The sequence below is a fragment of the Somniosus microcephalus genome, chromosome 14 (genome assembly GCF_052327205.1).
Source record: "Somniosus microcephalus isolate GS21.2 chromosome 14, FLI_Smic_1.0, whole genome shotgun sequence".
NCBI lineage: Eukaryota > Metazoa > Chordata > Chondrichthyes > Squaliformes > Somniosidae > Somniosus > Somniosus microcephalus.
The window spans coordinates 1,520,178-1,539,846 of NC_141000.1; the positions used below are offsets into that span (position 1 = coordinate 1,520,178).

Here is a 19,669-nt window from a genome sequence, read left to right on the forward strand (position 1 = left end):
ACCTGGCCGTTCCCTCGGGGGTTGTAGCTGGTGGTCCTACTTGCTGCAATACCTCTCGCTAGTAGGAACTGACGGAGTTCCTCGCTCATGAAAGAGGAGCCCCGGTCACTATGTATATAGTTTGGGAACCCGAACAAGGCGAAGAGGTCGTTCAGGCATTTAATGACCGTGGTACTGGTCATGTCTGGGCAGGGGAAGGCAAAGGGGAAACGGGAGTACTCATCAACAATGTTGAGGAAGTACACATTACGGTCAGAGGACGGGAGGGGCCCCTTAAAGTCGATGCTCAGGCGCTCGAAGGGGCGGGTGGCCTTGATCAGGCTTGCTCTGTCCGGCCTAAAGAAGTGCGGTTTGCACTCGGCACAGGTTTGGCAGTTCCTGGTTATGGTCCTGACCTCCTCGATGGAGTAGGGCAGGTTGCGGGCCTTAATGAAGTGGTAAAGTCTGGTGACCCCGGGGTGGCAGAGGTCGTTGTGGAGGGTCTGAAGTCTATCACTTTGCGCGCTGGCGCATGTAATTCGTGACAGAGCATCGGGGGGTTCGTTCAGCTTACCTGGCCGGTACAAGATATCATAATCGTAGGTGGAGAGCTCGATTCTCCACCTCAAGATCTTGTCATTCTTGATTTTGCCCCTCAGCTTGTTATTAAACATAAAAGCGACCGAACGTTGGTCGGTAAGGAGGGTAAATCGTTTGCCTGCCAGGTAGTGCCTCCAGCGTCGTACCGCCTCCACAATCGCCTGGGCCCCCTTCTCGACCGACGAGTGTCGGATCTCAGGGCCCTGTAGGGTCCTTGAGAAGAAGGCCACCGGTCTCCCCTCCTGGTTAAGGGTGGCGGCTAGGGCGAAGTCGGATGCATCGCTCTCGACTTGGAAGGGGATGGACTCATCCACTGCGTGCATAGTGGCCTTGGCAATGTCTCCCTTAATGAGGGAGAAGGCTGCGCACGCTTCCTCCGTAAGGGGGAAGGATGTGGACTTCATGAGGGGTCTGGCTTTGTCCGCATAATTGGGCACCCATTGGGCATAGTAGGCGAAGAGCCCCAGGGTTCTCTTAAGTGCCTTAGGGCAGTGGGGGAGGGGTAGCTCCATGAGGGGGCGCATTCTTTCGGGGTCGGGGCCGATGAGTCCGTTCTCTACTACACAGCCAAGGATGGCAAGGCGCGAGGTGTTAAACACACATTTCTCCTTATTGTAGGTGAGGTTCAGCCGTTGGGCTGTACGGAGGAATTTCTCCAGATTCACGTCGTGGTCCTGCCGGTCGCGGCCGCAGATGGTGACGTTATCTAGGTAGGGGAATGTGGCCTGCAGTCCGTTCTGGTCAACCATCCGGTCCATCTCCCTTTGGAAGACCAAGACCCCGTTGGTGACACCGAAGGGGACCCTAAGGAAGTGGTATAGGCGCCCATTCGCCTCGAAGGCGGTGTACTGGCGGTCCTCGGGGTGGATAGGGAGTTGGTGGTAGGCCGACTTAAGGTCGATGGTCGAGAATACGCGGTATTGTGCAATCTGATTGACCATGTCAGATATGCGGGGAAGGGGGTATGCGTCCAGCTGGGTGTATCTGTTTATGGTCTGGCTGTAGTCGATGACCAGGCGATTTTTATCGCCGGTCTTAACGACCACGACCTGGGCACGCCAGGGGCTGTTGCTCCCCTCGATGATGCCCTCCTTCAGGAGACGCTGCACCTCAGAGCTAATGAAAGCTCTGTCCCCAGCGCTGTACCGCCTGCTCTTGGTAGCGACGGGTTTGCAGTCGGGGGTGAGGTTAGCGAACAGGGAAGGTGGCGGCACCTTGAGGGTGGATAGGCTGCAGGTGTTACGCGGTGGGCGGTTTAACCTTCGCTGGTTGTCGACTGTGAGTGGGGGGAGGGGTCCACCGTATGCTAGGGTTACACTTTGGAGGTGGGATTGGAAGTCCAGCCCTAGTAGGACGGCAGCGCAGAGCTGGGGGAGGACGAGGAGTTTAAAGTTTTTATACTCTGTACCCTTAACCGACAAGGTCACAGCACAGTAGCCGCTAATGTCCGTGGCGTGGGACCTCGATGCCATCGAGATTCGGTTGCACGTTGGCAGGACAGGGAGGGAGTAGTGGCTCACCGTGTCTGGGTGGATGAAGCTCTCCGTGCTTCCGCTGTCGAACAGGCAGGTCGTGGCGTGGCCGTTTACTTTGATGTCCATCATCGACTTGGACAGGTGGTGTGGGCGGGCTTGATCCAGAGTGACGGAGGCTAGTGTGTAGGTAAGCGAGTCGTTGTCGTCTGCGGGCGGGGCGGTCGTCGGGTCCGGGGGCCCGGTGGCAGTCGGGCGTGGTGGGTAAAATGGCGTCTCCCACGAGGTAGGACAAAATGGCGGAGAAGATGGCTGCCCCCATAACTCACATGAGGCACTATTGGGGTCGGTTGCCTTGATCAAAGATGGCCACCCCCATGACTCACGTGTGGGGATACTGGCCTCAGTTGCCGTGAAAGAAGATGGCCGCCCCCACAGTTCGCATGAGGCACTGCTGGCCTCTGAAGATCCGCTCCTGCAGGCCTTAGAGAAGTGGCCTTTCTTCCTGCAGGTTGCGCAGGTAGAGTTCCTGGCTGGGCAGCGCGACCTCGGGTGCTTCTCCTGGCCGCAAAAGAAGCAGCCGGCGGCCCGATCGCGGGTGCCCGATGTCGGAGCCGGTACCGGGGGTGGCGGGCCCGGTCGGGTCCGGGACGCCGACGCTGAGGTAGGTCCCGGGGGCGGCGCTGCGAAGGGTATTGCGGTAGGGGTCGGGCCCGAGTCCCAGGGTCGCGAGCAGTACCTGGAAAACGCCTCCTGGTCCTGATGGGCCACCTCCAGGGAGAGAGCGAGGGCTTCAGCTTTGTCCAGGTCCAGGTCTTTAGCTTCAAGCAGTCTTTGCCGTGAGTAGTCGGACCGTAGGCCTTTCACAAAGGCATCGCGGATATTATCTTCCGTATTTTCAACAGCCGTCACCGCTTTAAAGTCACAGTTCCTGCCGAGTGCTCTTAGCGCCCGTAAAAATTCAGCTACAGACTCTCCTGGCTGTTGCGGGCGGGATCTTAGGAGGTGCCTGGTGTACATGTAATTTACCGGGCTGCGGTACTGCTGTTTCAGTAGGTTGATAGCGGCCTCGTATGTAGTCATATCCTGGATGAGTGCGTATACTCTCGGGCTCGCTTGGGCGTTCAGAAGTCTTAGTTTGGATCTCTGCGGGGCGCCGGATTCTTCCAGGTAGGATTCGAAGCAGTCCAGCCAGTGTTTGAAGTTGAGGGCTGAGTTTGCTGCCTGTGGGTTTAGATCCAGGTACGGTGGTTTGAGGGCTTGCAGCCAAGCCGGCTGGTGTGGCTGGTGTAGCCCGGTGTCTGAAAGCTGCTGTGGCTGTGCTTCTGGGAGGGCTTCTGGCTGGCCAGTAGTAGACATCTTTAAAAATTTAGTCAATAAAATTGATATACCTATCAATTCGTCCAATAAAAAGCGACGAGTTAGGAACGTAACTAAAGGTTTTTATTGACTAAATAACAGAGCCCACCCTCGTGGGTGATCGGGTCCAACAAGGAGGAATACCAGCCAGTCGACTACCTTTATACCTGGGCAGGTAGGTGGAGCCATGGGCGGAGTCGGAGGTGGTCAGCCCAGGTATAACAGCGCGACAAGAGGCGACCTCATATCGTGATACAACAGTGATAACGGTGATAACAATACAACAGTGATAACTATAGTGTAACGATAAAAGTGGTTTACCACAAAGTATGATTGGGATATGCACCTCCATGATGAACCTCTTGGATGACAGATATTCACGCACCTGGTCCCAAACAAAATCCCCTTAAGATTCAGGCACATTCCTGAACTTAAACCTTTATTAAAATATCTTTCATTTGACTACATCCAAATACCACATCATTCACAATATTGTGATCAAAGTATAATGCCCTCATAATTAGAACACAAGTGAATAGAGAACTAGCTAAGGTCACTCCCTCCACAGATAATCTACTCCATCATGCACTCTGCTCTCTACAATCTTGAGGAAAATTGATCAAATGTGACTCTGCCCCTCCATTCCTGGCCGAACTTACATTACAAGTTAGCTGCCTCTGAACTGACTGGTACTGACCTTTGTTCTTAGAGATCACAAGTGTCATACCTCGGCCTGCAGTCTCCTTGGCTCCCTCACTGGTTGGAGGGAAAGTGCTACCTCTCTGTCTCTTTGGCTGCCCTTGAGGAATGTCTTCAGAGAGAGGGTATTGTTCAGGGTAGAGATGTAACACCTCCCCCCTTCCCACTATCCAGGGCCCCAAACACCCCTTCCAGGTGAAACGGTGATTTACTTGTACTTCTTGTAATTTAGTATACTGTATTCGCTGCTCACGATGCGGTCTCTACATTGGGGAGACCAAACGCAGATTGGGTGACCGCTTTGCGGAACACCTCCGTTCAGTCCGTAAGGGTGACCCCGAGCTTCCGGTCGCCTGTCATTTTAATTCACCGCTCCATTCCCACTCGGACCTCACCGTCCGCGGCCTCTTGCATTGTTCCACGGACGCTCAACGTAAACTCGAGGAACAGCACCCCATCTTCCAATTAGGCACTTTGCAGCCTTCCGGACTCAATATCGAGTTCAACAATTTCAGATCATAACCTCGGCCCCCATTACATTTTTACTTATATTTTTTTCCACCCCTTTGTTTTGGGTTTTCCCTCCCCCCCCCTTTCCTTTTTTCTCTCTCCCACATGGCAGCTGTCTCTTATCCTGCCAGTACACTTCACACCTAATCTGAGCTGTCTTTTGTCTCCACTGTCCTATCACCATCTCGTCTGGTTTTGAATACCTCTTAATGTCTCTTTTACTTCTTTTGTTCTATCGCAGCCCTGACTTCGATCTGTTTTATTTCCTTTCCAGTTTTGAAAAAGGGTTTCGACCCGAAACGTTGACTCTAATTTCTCTCCACGGATGTTGCCTGGCCTGCTGTGTTTTTCCAGCATTTTCTGTTGTTATTAGAGATTGTTCCTTCAGCTCTTCGTATTGAGGTTTATATAGCTACGCTCTCCAAAGTTGCCACCTTGAATGAGAAACCCTCTCTTGACTGGGAGTTATGGCAACTACGTGATATGTTTAGTCGGAGCCCTCCCCACCCCGGTGAGTGTATTGAATTAAAACCATTCTTGCATTGTATGTGTGAACTGCTATGCGATATGCTTAATCACTTCCCATTGTCACACATGCAAATTGTGCAGGAGTACACAATATTCATCCGATATTCCTGCTAATCAACATTCTAGATGGCTTGTATTTCTCCAGGAGTTAATCCTTTGTGAACTGATAGAAAAATTCATTGCAAAAGCATAGCATAAGTTAAACCAAAATCGTGTCCAGTCCCAATAGATAAAAATCCCAATGTGTTACAATGTCATTGGGAAAGGAGGAGAATTGCTTCCAATTTTCAGACCCTAGCAGTTGAATGGGTGAACTGTTACTGCAAAACAAACTGCATATGCCTTGAAATTCAGCCACGAGCTCAGCGCGTTCTTGTGTGTTTTTGCGGATGGAATATTGTGCGAGGGCAGACTGACTGACTGCCCACCCTGCCTGGATTCCTGGTAAGGTCAAAAAATGCTGGAAATACTCAGCAGGTCAGGCAGCATCTATGGAGAGAGAAACAGAGTTAACAGTTCAGGTCGATGACCCTTCGTCAGAACTGAGCCGTTAACTCTGTTTCTCTTTCCACTGATGCTGCCTGACCTGCTGAGTATTTCCAGCATTTTCTGTTTTTATTTCAGATTTCCAGCATCCGCAGTATTTTGCTTTTGTATTCCTGATAAGGTCGCCTGTTGTACAAAACTGTGCACCAGCAGAGCTGATTCATGAAACGAGCCCATTGTGAAAACCGGACCAAAATACTTAAATGAGAACAAAACAAAAATAATGAATGGGTAAAGTCAAACAGAAACCAGTTCTGGATGAAATGTATCTTCAAGCTATTTGTTTTTAAAACCACCGATATTCCATATTTCAATGTGCACATGAGAACGGCCCATTCAATCTTGGACTTTCTCATCCAACACTCCTGCAACTGAAGACATTACTCAGTAATGAAAACACTTTCTAAAACTGACTGTGGCTTCAGGTTCAGCTTACAGAATTTGGCAGCCTAGATTTTCTGAGTCTTTGCTTAGCACCAAGTGGGATTGAAACATCTACAGCCGTGCTGCCCATGGTGTTCCAATACCCACGAGCAGCAGGTGAGGGCATTCCCGATTGGTAGATGTTTGTTGGGTAAAGGATTGGACAAAGGCGGGAAAATAGGATTAAAGTAGAGGTCAGCCACGATCTAATTGAATGGCAGAGCAGGCTCGAGGGGCTGAACGGCCTCCTCCTGTTCCTATGACACAGAAGATGTGCATTATTATCTCAACTCAATAACCAAATAAAAATTCTGTCAACAGCTAATGCAATTTAGTACAAATCTAAAGAGTGCTGTGCGGAGGGGCAGGCAGAGGTTGGCCGGCCGGCTGAGGTTTCTGTTTTTATTACAGAAAAAGTCCTGTCGTCCAAATCATTCTGATGGATTCCAAGTTGTTCATTGCAACAGCTGAGTCAACCTCTCATAGTCTCCATCACACTGCAGCAGCAGTTCCTCAAGGACTGTCGCTTCGTACTCAGGGAAGAAGGACTGCAGCTTCATCAGATCCCACTGGTAACAAGAACCTGTTTAACAAAACCCAACAGGGGTGGAGAAAGGAACTTGGTAAATCCATCGCGTAAATCTTTCTGTAGCAGTGACCAGGACTGACTTTGTTCTGTCAGTACAACCGAGCACGACACAAATTGTTGTGAAAATGGTGGTTTACAGTCTGTTTCTAATGATGGTTTACAGTCTGTTTCTAATGGTGGTTTACAGTCTGTTTCTAATGGTGGTTTACAGTCTGTTTCTAATGATGGTTTACAGTCTGTTTCTAATGGTGGTTTACAGTCTATCTAATGGTGGTTTACAGTCTGTTTCTAATGGTGGTTTACAGTCTGTTTCTAATGGTGGTTTACAGTCTGTTTCTAATGGTGGCTTACAGTCTGTTTCTAATGGTGGTTTACAGTCTGTTTCTAATGATGATTTACAGTCTGTTTCTAATGGTGGTTTACAGTCTGTTTCTAATGGTGGTTTACTGTCTGTTTCTAATGGTGGTTTACAGTCTGTTTCTAATGGTGGTTTACAGTCTGTTTCTAATGGTGGTTTACAGTCTGTTTCTAATGGTGGTTTACAGTCTGTTACTAATGGTGGTTTACAGTCTGTTTCTAATGGTGGTTTACAGTCTGTTTCTAATGGTGGTTTACAGTCTGTTTCTAATGGTGGTTTACAGTCTGTTTCTAATGGTGGTTTACAGTCTGTTTCTAATGGTGGTTTACAGTCTGTTTCTAATGGTGGTTTACAGTCTGTTTCTAATGGTGGTTTACAGTCTGTTTCTAATGGTGGTTTACAGTCTGTTTCTAATGGTGGTTTACAGTCTATCTAATGGTGGTTTACAGTCTGTTTCTAATGGTAGTTTACAGTCTGTTTCTAATGGTGGTTTACAGTCTGTTTCTAATGGTGGTTTACAGTCTATCTAATGGTGGTTTACAGTCTGTTTCTAATGGTGGTTTACAGTCTGTTTCTAATGGTGGTTTACAGTCTGTTTCTAATGGTGGTTTACAGTCTGTTTCTAATGGTGGTTTACAGTCTGTTTCTAATGGTGATTTACAGTCTGTTTCTAATGGTGGTTTACAGTCTGTTTCTAATGGTGGTTTACTGTCTGTTTCTAATGGTGGTTTACAGTCTGTTTCTAATGGTGGTTTACAGTCTGTTTCTAATGGTGGTTTACAGTCTGTTTCTAATGGTGGTTTACAGTCTGTTTCTAATGGTGGTTTACAGTCTGTTTCTAATGGTGGTTTACAGTCTGTTACTAATGGTGGTTTACAGTCTGTTTCTAATGGTGGTTTACAGTCTATCTAATGGTGGTTTACAGTCTGTTTCTAATGGTGGTTTACAGTCTGTTTCTAATGGTGGTTTACAGTCTGTTTCTAATGGTGGTTTACAGTCTGTTTCTAATGGTGGTTTAGTCTGTTTCTAATGGTGGTTTACAGTCTGTTTCTAATGGTGGTTTACAGTCTGTTTCTAATGGTGGTTTACAGTCTGTTTCTAATGGTGGTTTACAGTCTGTTTCTAATGGTGGTTTACTGTCTGTTTCTAATGGTGGTTTACTGTCTGTTTCTAATGGTGGTTTACAGTCTGTTTCTAATGGTGGTTTACAGTCTGTTTCTAATGGTGGTTTACAGTCTGTTTCTAATGGTGGTTTACAGTCTGTTTCTAATGGTGGTTTACAGTCTGTTTCTAACGGTGGTTTACAGTCTGTTTCTAATGGTGGTTTACAGTCGGTTTCTAATGGTGGTTTACAGTCGGTTTCTAATGGTGGTTTACAGTCGGTTTCTAATGGTGGTTTAATGTCTATCTAATGGTGGTTTACAGTCTGTTTCTAATGGTGGTTTATCCTGCTGATATTCTAAAAGGCTCGCTTGCTCACGTACTGTCTCCCTCCCTTTCAGCATCTCCCTCATTGTCCCTCTTTTCAGAAAACTCACCCACGACCCCTCGCTCCATGCTCCATCTCCAGCCCTTCCTTCCTGTCAACTCCTTGAACGTGTTGTCTCCACCCAACTCTGTGCCCATCTTCCCTGCAACTCTCTGCTTGAACGTCTCCTATCAGGTTACTTACTACCCCTGCCACATTGCTGAAACGGCTGTTATCAAAGTCACAAATGACGTGCTATGTGATTGTGACCATGGAGAACTATCCCTCCTCATCCTTCGCGACCTGTCTCCAGCCTTTGACATAGTTGACCACTCCATCCTCCTCCGCCTTCTCTCCTCTGTTGTCCAGCTGGGTGGGACTGCCTTCACCTGGTTCCATTCTTACCTATCCAGTTGTAGCCAGAGAATCTTCAGAAATGGCTTCTCCTCCCGTCCCGTTGCCCCTAGAGTCCCCCAAGGTTCTATCCTTGCCCCCTTCTTATTAATCATCTACACGCTGTCCCTTGGTGACGTTAGCCACAGAGATGGGGTCAGATATCACATGAATGCTGACAACACCCAGCTCTACCTCTCCACCACTCCTCTTGAACCCTTCACTGACTGTAATGTGCGACATCCGGTTCTGGATGAACCGCAATTTCTTCCAGTTAAACACCAGGAAGACCAAAGCCATTGTCTTAGGCCCCGTCACAATCGCTGTTCCCTCATCATCGATTTTATCCTCATCCACAGCTGAAACAAACTGTTCGCCACCTTGGATTCCTATGTGGCCTCGAGCTGAGCTTCCAATCCCATACCCTCTCCATCACAAAGATCCTCTACTTCCACCTTAAAATGGTGCTTTATATTGCTATGCAAAATGGTGGCTAACAAGGCTGTTTATAACGTTGTTGGTACTGGTGGTTTATATTGTTTGAAACGATCCATTACCTTCAGGAGAGCCTCTGCAGGTTGTATCTCCGATCATGGCCCCATCACCATCTTGCTCTTCCACCTTCAGATCTTCAGAAAGGGTCGATGCAGCGACATACTGTTTGGTGTCACGTTCAAAGCTCTCCTCATCAGATGAAAGAGGAGAAAAGCGATGGGAATCCTCACCCGTCTGTCGTCTCTTTTCTAGATTATCCAAAAAAGCATTGTTTTTCCTTTCAGGAGAGAGAGAAAAATGAAACTAAAAACCATTCATATTGCACATCAACTCAGTAACACAGAGCGACGGACACACCTCACTCACTACTACAGTAACACAGAGCGACGGGCACACCTCACTCACTACTACAGTTACACAGAGTGACGGACACACCTCACTCACTACTACAGTAACACAGAGTGACGGGCACACCTCACTCACTACTACAGTAACACAGAGTGACGGGCACACCTCACTCACTACTACAGTAACACAGAGCGACGGACACACCTCACTCACTACTACAGTAACACAGAGCGATGGACACACCTCACTCACTACTACAGTTACACAGAGTGACGGGCACACCTCACTCACTACTACAGTTACACAAGAGTGACGGGCACACCTCACTCACTACTACAGTAACACAGAGCGACGGACACACCTCACTCACTACTACAGTAACACAGAGCGACGGACACACCTCACTCACTACTACAGTAACACAGAGTGACAGGCACACCTCACTCACTACTACAGTTACATATAGGAACAGGAGGAGGCCATTTAGCCCCTCAAGCCTGTTCTGCCATTCAATGAGATCATGGCTGATCTGTGACCTAACTCCATATACCCTTTGGCCCATATCCCTTAATACCTTTGATTAACAGAAAGCTATCAATCCCGGAAATAGTAGAGAACCAAGGCTCCAGCGAGAATGAGGAACTGAAAGAAATTAGTATTCGTAAAAAAAATAGTACTGGAGAAATTAATGGGACTGAAAGCCGATAAATCCCCTGGACCTGATGGCCTACATCCTAGGGTTTTGAAAGAGGTGGCTGTAGAGATAGTGGATGCATTGGTTGTCATTTTCCAAAATTCCATAGATTCTAGAACGGTTCCTGCAGATTGGAAGGTGGCAAATGTAACCCCACTATTTAAGAAAGGAGGGAGAGAGAAAATGGAACTACAGACCAGTTAGCCTGATATCAGTAGTAGGGAAAATCTATTATTAAGGACGTGTTAACAGGGCACTTAGAAAATAATAATAGGATTGGGCAGAGTCAACACGGATTTATGAAAGGGAAATCGTGTTTGACGAATCTGTTAGAGTTTTTTGAGGTTGTAACTAGCAGACTAGATAAGGGGGAACCAGTGGATGTGGTGTATTTGGATTTTCAGAAGGCATTTGATAAGGTGCCACACAAGAGGTTATTAAACAAAATTAGGGCTCATGGGATTGGGGGTAATATACTAGCATGGATTGAGGATTGGTTAATGGACAGAAAACAGAGTAGGAATAAATGGGTCATTTTCGGGTTGGCAGGCTGTAACTAGTGGGGTACCGCAAGGATCAGTGCTTGGGCCTCAGCTATTCACAATCTACATCAATGATTTGGATGAGGGGAACAAATGTAATATATCCAAGTTTGCTGATGATACAAAGCTGGGTGCGAATGTAAGTTGTGAGGAGGATGCAAGGAGGCTTCAAGGATGTAGACAGGCTAAGTGAGTGGACAAGAACATGGCAAATGGAATATAATGTGGAGAAATGTGAAGTTATCCACTTTGGTAGGAAAAATAGAAAAGCAGAGTATTTTATAAATGGTGAGAGATTGGGAAATGTTGGTGTTCAGAGGGACCTGGGTGTCCTTGTACACGAATCATTGAAAGTTAACATGCAGGTACAGCAAGCTATTAGGAAAGCAAATGGTATGTTGGGCTTTATTACAGGAGGATTTGAGTATAAGAGTAACGACGTCTTACTGCAATTATATAGGGCCCTGGTGAGACCACACCTGGAGTATTGTGCACAGTTTTTATAGAATCATAGAAAGTTACAGCACGGAAGGAGGCCATTTCGGCCCATCGTGTCCGCGCTGGCCAACAAAGAGTTATCCAACCTAATCCCACTTCCCAGCTCTTGGTCCGTAGCCCTGCAGGTTACAGCATCCCAAGTGCACATCCAAGTACTTTTTAAATGTGCTTAGGGTTCCTGCCTCTACCACCCTTTCAGGCAGTGAGTTCCAGACCCCCACAACCCTCTGGGTGAAGAAATTTCCCCTCAAATCCCCTCTAAAACTTTCCCCAATTACTTTAAACCTGTGCCCCCTGGTTTTTGACCCCTCTGCTAAGGGAAATAGGTCCTTTCTATCCACTCTATCTAGGTCCCTCATAATTTTATACACCTCAATAAGGTCTCCCCTCAGCCTCCTCTGTTCCAAGGAAAACAGACCCAGCCTATCCAGTCTTTCCTCATAGCTAAGATTCTCTACTCCCAGCAACATCCTTGTAAATCTCCTCTGTACCCTCTCTAGTGCAATCACATCTTTCCTGTAATGTGGTGACCAGAACTACACGCAGTACTCTAGCTGTGGCCTAACTAGTGTTTTATACAGTTGAAGCATTAACCCCCCTGCTCTTGTATTCTATGCCACGGCTAATAAAGGCAAGCATTCCGTATGTCTTCTTAACCACCTTATCTACCTGGCCTGCTACCTTCAGGGATCTGTGGACATGCACTCCAAGGTCCCTTTGTTCCTCTACACTTCTCAGTGTCCTACCATTTAATGTGTATTCCCTTTCCTTGTTAGCCCTCCTCAAATGCATTACTTCACACTTCTCCGGATTGAATTCCATTTGCCACTGTTCTGCCCACCTGATCAATTTATTGATATCTTCCTGCAGTCTACAGCTTCCTTCTTCCGTATCAACCACACCTCCGATTTTAGTATCATCTGCAATCATCTGTTTTGGTCTCCTTACCTAAGGAAGGATATACTTGCCATGGAGGGAGTGCAACGAAGGTTCACCAGACTGGCTCCTGGGATGGGGGGATTGTCCTATGAGGAGAGATTGAGTAGACTAGGCCTATAGGCCTAGAAATTCAGTTTGGGGCGCCCAGCTCGCCTGGGCGCCGGAATTACCGCTGCGCGCGGAGCCACTTGCGCCAGCGGGATATTCAGTTTCAGCGCCCCAAGTGGAAGCTGGCCGCTAAACAAGGGTTTCGGCGCCCTGCTTGGGGCGCTGAAACTGAATATCGGCATGCAAAGTGCCGCAGCGCCACCCGCTGCGGCACGGCAGCCTGCGGTACTGCAGGCCTTCCTCCCACCGTTAAGGGGGAGGTGCCTGCAACAGCGCGATCCCCGCTCGCGAGTGCCGGCAAATGAGCCCGGCACCAAGGAGAAGTGCCGGGCTCTCGGGAAACAGCCGGCAATGCCGCGGGGGGGGGGTGTAGGAGGCCGGGGATGGAGGTGCGGGCAGGCGGCCGCCGAAAAAGCGGCCGGCCGCACCTCCACCTTAACTCGCCCCACTACCGGCACAGGTAGGCCCCTGTGTACCGGTCGCTGTTTGCGGCCGGCGCGGAGGAGGCGGCAGCGACCAAATATGGCCAGCGGGGCGATAGCGGGGCGCTGCGCACACCGATGACGTCATCGGTGACAGCGCAGCGCTACAGGTTAACGCCGCCATTAGCGCCCCGCTAAATATCGCGGTAGGTTTGGACAGTGGCGCAAAAGCCCTCTTTGGGCGCAAACTGGTGGCGCAGGCCACTGAATTTCTAGGCCATATTCTCTAGAGGTTAGAAGAATGGGAGGTGATCTCATTGGAACAGACAAAATTCTTACAGGGCTTGACAGGGTAGATGCAGAGAGGATGTTTCCCCTGGCTGGGGAGTCTAGAACCAGGGGTCACTGTCTCAGGATAAGGGCCATTCAGGACTGAGATGAGGAGAAATTTCTTCACTCAGAGGGTGGTGAATCTTTGGAATTCTCTACCCCAGAGGGCTGTGGAGGCTCAGTCGTTGAGTATATTCAAGGCAGAGATCAATAGATTTTTGAATATTAAGGGAATCAAGGGATATGGGGATAGTGCAGGAAAGTGGAGTTGAGGTCGAAGATCAGCCATGATCTTACTGAATGGCGGAGCAGGCTCGAAGGGCCGAATGGCCGACTCCTGCTCCTAATTCTTATGTTCTTATAATCTCCGATTTAAAATTAACAATTGACCCAGCATCAATTGCCGTTTGCGGAAGAGAGTTCCAAACTTCTACCACCCTTTGTGTGTAGAAGTGTTTCCTAACTTTACTCCTGAAAGGTCTGGCTCTAATTTTTAGACTCTGCCCCGAGTCCTGGAATCCCCAACCAGCGGAAATAGTTTCTCTCTATCTACCCTATCTGTTCCCCTTAATATCTTGAAAACTTTGATCAAATCATCCCTTAATCTTCTAAATTCTAGGGAATACAATCCTAGTTTGTGTAATCTCTCCTCGTAACTTAACCCTTGAAGTCCGGGTATCATTCTGGTAAACCTGCGCTGCACTCCCTCCAAGGTCAATCTATCCTTCCTAAGGTGTGGTGCCCAGAACTGCTCACAGTGCTCCAGGTGTGGTCTAACCAGGGCTTTGTATAGCTGCAGCATGACTTCTACCCCCTTGTATTCTAGTCCTCTAGATATAAAGGCCAGCATTCCATTAGCAATTTTGATTATTTTCTGTACCTGTTCATGACATTTTAATGATCTATGTCCCTGGACCCCTGAGTCTCTTTGGACCTCCACTGTTTTTAGCCTTTCACCATTTAGAAGGTTCCCTGTTCGATCCTTTTTAGGTCCAAAATGGATGACCTCACATTTGCCTACACTGAAATCCATTTGCCACAGTTTTGCCCATTCACTTAATCTGTCGATATCCCTCTGTAATTTTATGTTTTCATCTACACTGCCTACAATGCCGCCTATCTTTGTGTCATTGGCAAACTTGGATATGTGGCTCTCTATCCTGCCATCTAAGTCGTTAATAAATACTGTGAATAGTTGAGGCCCCAACACAGATCCCTGTGGGTCACCACTAGTCACATCCTGCCAATTAGAGTATCTGCCCATTATCCCTACTGCCTGTCTCCAGCCGCTCAGCCAATTTCCCAACCAGGTCAATAATTTGCCTTCAATTCCATGGGCTTCCACCTTAGTTAACAGTCTCTTATGAGGGACTTTATCAAATGCCTTCTGGAAGTCCATATAAATAACATCCATAGACATTCCCCTGTCCACTACTTTAGTCACCTCTTCAAAAAATTCAATCAGGTTTGTCAGGCATGACCTGCCTTTCACAAATCCATGCTGAATGACGGGAACACCTCACTCACTACTACAGTTACACAGAGTGACGGTCAGACCTCACTCACTACTGAATATCTGAATATTGCAACTTGTTAGTTTTATACAATGTGTAATACATACCTCCTGTGTTCTTCCTGAAGCCGTTTTTGATTTTCGGCTGCCAGTTGGGATTCCTTTTCCATTAAGAGATCACCCTTGTAAACGGAAACACGGTGTTAGCATGTGGAGTAAACCCTTCACTTACAGAACCTGCAGGCCTAGAAATCTAAGCGAGCCCGTGCTCATGTTACACGTGCTACTTTGAGAGGCTGCACGCAATATTCGTGCTACCTGCTATTTACAACCATGGCGACATGCAGCTATCCCTACCCACGCTGCTCACTGGCTGAACACCCATCCAGGGGGCCCGGTATCAGGCATCTGTGATGTCACGTAAAGGCAGCCTGCACCTCTTAAAGGGGAGGTGCCTTTGGGCTGCAGGAGGAACTTGTGCTTGAAATGCCTGAAGGAGGGAGGGAACAGGCATCGAGGTTCTCAGATGCTGCACTGGCGGCCTTGGTCCAGGCAGTGGACACGAGCAGGGACAGACTCTCCCCCACCCCACCCTAGGGGGCAGGCAGCCCTCCAAACACATATCTCACCGCAATGGGAGGAGGGGGCCAAGAGCGTCAATGCAAGGAGGTGTGGCTGCAGTGTCAGAAGAAATGTAATGATCTTACCCGAGTTGTCAAGGTAAGAACACTGCTCTCATGAAGACAGTGTCAGCTGTGGCTCAGTAGGCAGCACACTCGCCTCTGAGTCGGAAGGTTGTGGGTTCAAGTCCCACTCCAGGGACTTGAGCACATAAAGCTAGGCTGACACTCCAGGGGAGTGCTGCACTGTTGGAGGTGCCATCTTTCAGATGAAACAATTAACCAAGGCCCCGTCTGCCCTCTCAGGTGAATGTAAAAGATCCCATGGCACTATTTCGAAGAAGAGCAGGGGAGTTATCCCTGATGTCCTGGCCAATATTTATCACAAACAGATTATCTGGTCATTTTCACATTGCTGTTTGCGGGAGCTTGCTGTGCGCAAATTAGCTGCCGCGTTTCCTACATTACAACAGTGACTACACTCAAAAATGTACTTCACTGGCTTTAAAGCGCTTTGGGACGTCTGGAGGTCGTGAAAGACGCTGGAGAAATACAAGTCTTTCTGTCTTTCTCTACTCATAGCTGCATCACTTAAACCTTCACTCATGAAACAATGACAGCATTCACCCCACCCCCCGTCCCACCTCACTTCATTCTCCCACAGTCACCTCACCGCTATTACAACCAGCACTTACTCACATCTCTCACACACACTATCAGCTATTCCACCATGATAGCTACATTCTCCAAACCCCTCACAAGAATCTCACCCACACTCTGCCCTCAGGAGGTGGCACACAATGTGAGGCAGCTGGCCGGGACTGGAGGTGGAAGAGCCCCTCTGCCCCCTCGAGGAAACTGCTAGCCATCATGGGCAGGGGGAGAGTTGTGGCCGTGGCGACCAGCAATACTGGAGGAGACATCGTGCAGGGTTTCTTCTTACCTGATCCTCTTTTTCCCATCTTACTTCTATCTCACCCTACACACGTTGTATGGCAAACTGCAGATGCTTTCAACACCCACTCCTTCCTCTCTGCTCTTCCTCACACCACAATCTAACTCTTGTCTGCTCTTTCATTTCAGGTGCTGAAGATGTGGAATCCCCTGAGCCAATGCAGGAACAGGAGGCCAGAAGATGCACCGCCAGGCAATCTCAGCTCAGATCCTGGCACCGCGTGTACTGTAGAGGCTCGGTTGGAGGAGGGGTCTTCATGTAATGAACATCCAGGCACAAGTGTTCAGGAGCGAGGGCAGGGGAACAGTACGCCACAGGTGCCAATTCGCCAGAGGGTGATTGCGTACTAGTTCTGCTGCAGAGGACTCAAATATTGACTTCAAGGGCACAGCCTACCGAAGGAGGCGGCTGGCCATACAGCAGGAATTGGTAGGAACACTGGGCAGCCTACTCAATGTCACAGAGCATGAGGCGTCCAGCTCCAACCGGTGTCAAGGCTTCGTGCAGAACATGAAGACCATTCTGTCCAACATTGACCAAGTGGTCAGCTCCATCAACACCACAGTATTACCCACCAACATGGAGCAAGTGGTCAGCTCCATCAACACCACTCACCAACATGGACCAAGTGGTCAGTTAAGACCACTGTCATGGAAGCTCAGACAGCGGCCATCTTGGCTTAGGGTGCAACTGTAGACAGGGGCTATCAGAGTGTCACCTCACTGTGGCACTCTGTTCTCCAGCAAAGCACTAGGAATGCTGAGGCACCAGCCCGGAGAGTGGCCTTGGCTCCATGGGAGAGGCTCCTGCTGTCCTCTCTCAGGATGACAGCATGTCTGCTCCCCCGCCACCCACTCTGCCAGCTGTCCCAGGGTGAGGTGGGGTTTGTCTAGGCCCAGCCCCTTTCCCAACCCCATACACATCATGGCCCTCTGAGCAAGGGGAGCCAACCTGGGCACATTAAGAGAAAATGTTAGACTGATGGACGTGGGCCCACAGATGCCTTTAAGGAGGACGATATGTCTCCACTCACTCGGCACGCCACCCCCACCAGTTACACCGCGACCCCTTCCCGAGGAACATCTGGCTTAGGGAGGTCCCTGCCCTGACCCTCACTTTACGTGTTACAGTGGAGGGAAGAACCACTCTTTACAAGGCAACTGGGAAACTCCCACAACAGGGACTTTTGGGGGCAGTTATTCTCCATTTTGTGTAAGTAAGCTATCACTGGACTGAAGGTGTGGGGCGTTTGGATTTTGTGTTCTCCATTACCTTCTTCCTCTGTTCCTCTTTCAGCTCCTGTAGTTTCTGCTGTTCAGCCTCCCTCTGAGACTCCCTGTAGTTGTGGCTCTTGGCCTGAGGTATAAACACAAACAGCCAGTGTGACTCTTTGCACCGACGTCGTTTGGCCCCCAGTTAAAGGGGCACTGTCTCCAGAAAATTGTTTGGCCAGAGCTTTATTCATCTGGCAATGAAAAGAGCCTGAGGAGGTACAAGTCACTTCATCAAGTCAGTATCAGAAATCAAAAGAGTACAAATGCCACACGGCCCGATTTAAACCATCAGCTGTTTCAACATGATTGGTGTGGAGGGAAGAGATGTGGGAAAGTTCCTGGACTCAGCCGGTCTCCACAACGTAACGTTACCCAGCAGTTCAGAGCTGGGCAGCGCCACCGAGTGTCTACAGGGGATGAGGAGTCAACCAGCACCAAAGCTACTGGGTTTCACCCAGTGAGCTACAAGGTCCTCGAAGGAGCCGGCCAACCCGTGGAAAATGGAGCCGGTGTAGGCCCCAAGAAGCTGACCTTTGACCTCTTTTGGACAATTTGTGTATCTGATGATGTTATATTATTGCTCATTGTGGACCATTGAAGTTTTAAGAGCTCTGTCTGTTCTCTCAAGATTTCATTTTGCAAGCACACTTCAGCCGTAAGATTTTTACATTAACAGAATTCATTAAATATATTCACAATTCATTAAATATATTCAAGAAGGAGTTAGATATATTTCTTAAGGCTAAAGGGATCAAGGGATATGGGGAGAAGGCAGGGACAGGGTACTGAGTTTGTATGATCAGCCATGATCGCATTGAATGGCGGAACAGACTCGAGGGACCGAATGGCCTACTCCTGCTCCTATCTTCTATGTATCTATGTAGAAGGGCGACACCATGACCTACACAGAAAAATTAACTACCTTATGACAGTCGCATGCGTCACCGAGTTTGATAGTTTGTGTTTGGTTGACTATCCCAGTAGATACTAGGATATCACCGACAATTAATTACACAGCAACTGTCTGACTCCACAGATAAAAATTGTGGAGCTATGGGGAACGAGCAGGGGAGTGGGACTAATTGGATAGTTCTTTCAAAGAGTCGGCTCAGGCACGATGGGCCGAATGGCCTCCTTCTGTGCTGTGAGATTCTGTGATTCTATGACACATGACAACACCAGAGGATTGTTGGATGATGGAATATTTTGGCACCGGGTGTGGTTGAGGTAAAGAACATTTTTAAGGCATCTTTTAAGGAAAGAATGGACAAACATTTGAAGCAGAGGAAGATACCGAGCTATCGGGAAAGAGCGGGGCAGTGGGATTAGATTTGGATTGTTCTGGCAAAGAGCTGGCACAGACACAATGGGCTGAATGGCCACCTTTTGTGCTGTAAACCTTTATGGTTCTATTAGAACAAAGTACGTAACATTCAGGAAACATTCCTTGAGCATAGCACTGATCCCCATAGCTTGTTCATGGCACACTGGACATACCTGCCACCTGATGTGGGAAAATATCCTTGATTCCTTTACTTGTAAGCGGTGAAATTCCAACTGGTACAGTTTATGTGCGTTAGTTTTACACAGACACTAATTTGTTTCAGACAAACGGAAATGTAAAACGAGTACATTAGCATAAATAAGCGGATGGCCAATCACTGCCCACATGCCCAAATTCCAGACATCTGCTCCCGTTACTTGGGGCTCTGGGCTGAGAATCCAAACTGATAAATTATCGCTCATTTCATAATCTCAGAGGAGAAAAATTGCCAGCAGCCCAAAGCCAAAACAGTTCTTCCTGAGTGAGAGAGAGAGAGAGAGAGCCAGCCATAGAGAGACAGAGGGAGAGATCTCAGTTTGTGGACAATACATGTTCTGTCTTGAGGTGCTTACCCAGGATGTAGTTGGAACTGGGTAGTTGGGAGGCAGGGGAGACTGGCTGTAGGACCTGTTGGTATCTATCCTCTGAAGGAACTGCTGGTTTACTCTGTGAAGACATTAGAT

At 48.4% G+C, this 19,669-nt stretch overlaps 1 protein-coding gene across 2 annotated transcripts in view; it reads right to left on the bottom strand.

The window, feature by feature from the left end:
• Window positions 1-3,472: 3,472 nt before the first annotated feature.
• Window positions 3,473-19,669, bottom strand: part of epsti1 (epithelial stromal interaction 1) — a 157,157-nt gene continuing 140,960 nt past the window's right edge. For both annotated transcript variants that reach the window (XM_086006113.1, XM_086006112.1), the window contains 5 exons: window positions 19,559-19,652; window positions 17,661-17,744; window positions 14,922-14,995; window positions 9,482-9,696; window positions 3,473-6,699 (listed from right to left, as the gene is read on the bottom strand). In XM_086006113.1, coding sequence (XP_085862239.1) covers window positions 6,572-6,699; window positions 9,482-9,696; window positions 14,922-14,995; window positions 17,661-17,744; window positions 19,559-19,652 — 595 coding nt within the window. In that variant the 3' untranslated portion in view covers window positions 3,473-6,571. The remainder of the gene's footprint in view (window positions 6,700-9,481; window positions 9,697-14,921; window positions 14,996-17,660; window positions 17,745-19,558; window positions 19,653-19,669) is intronic.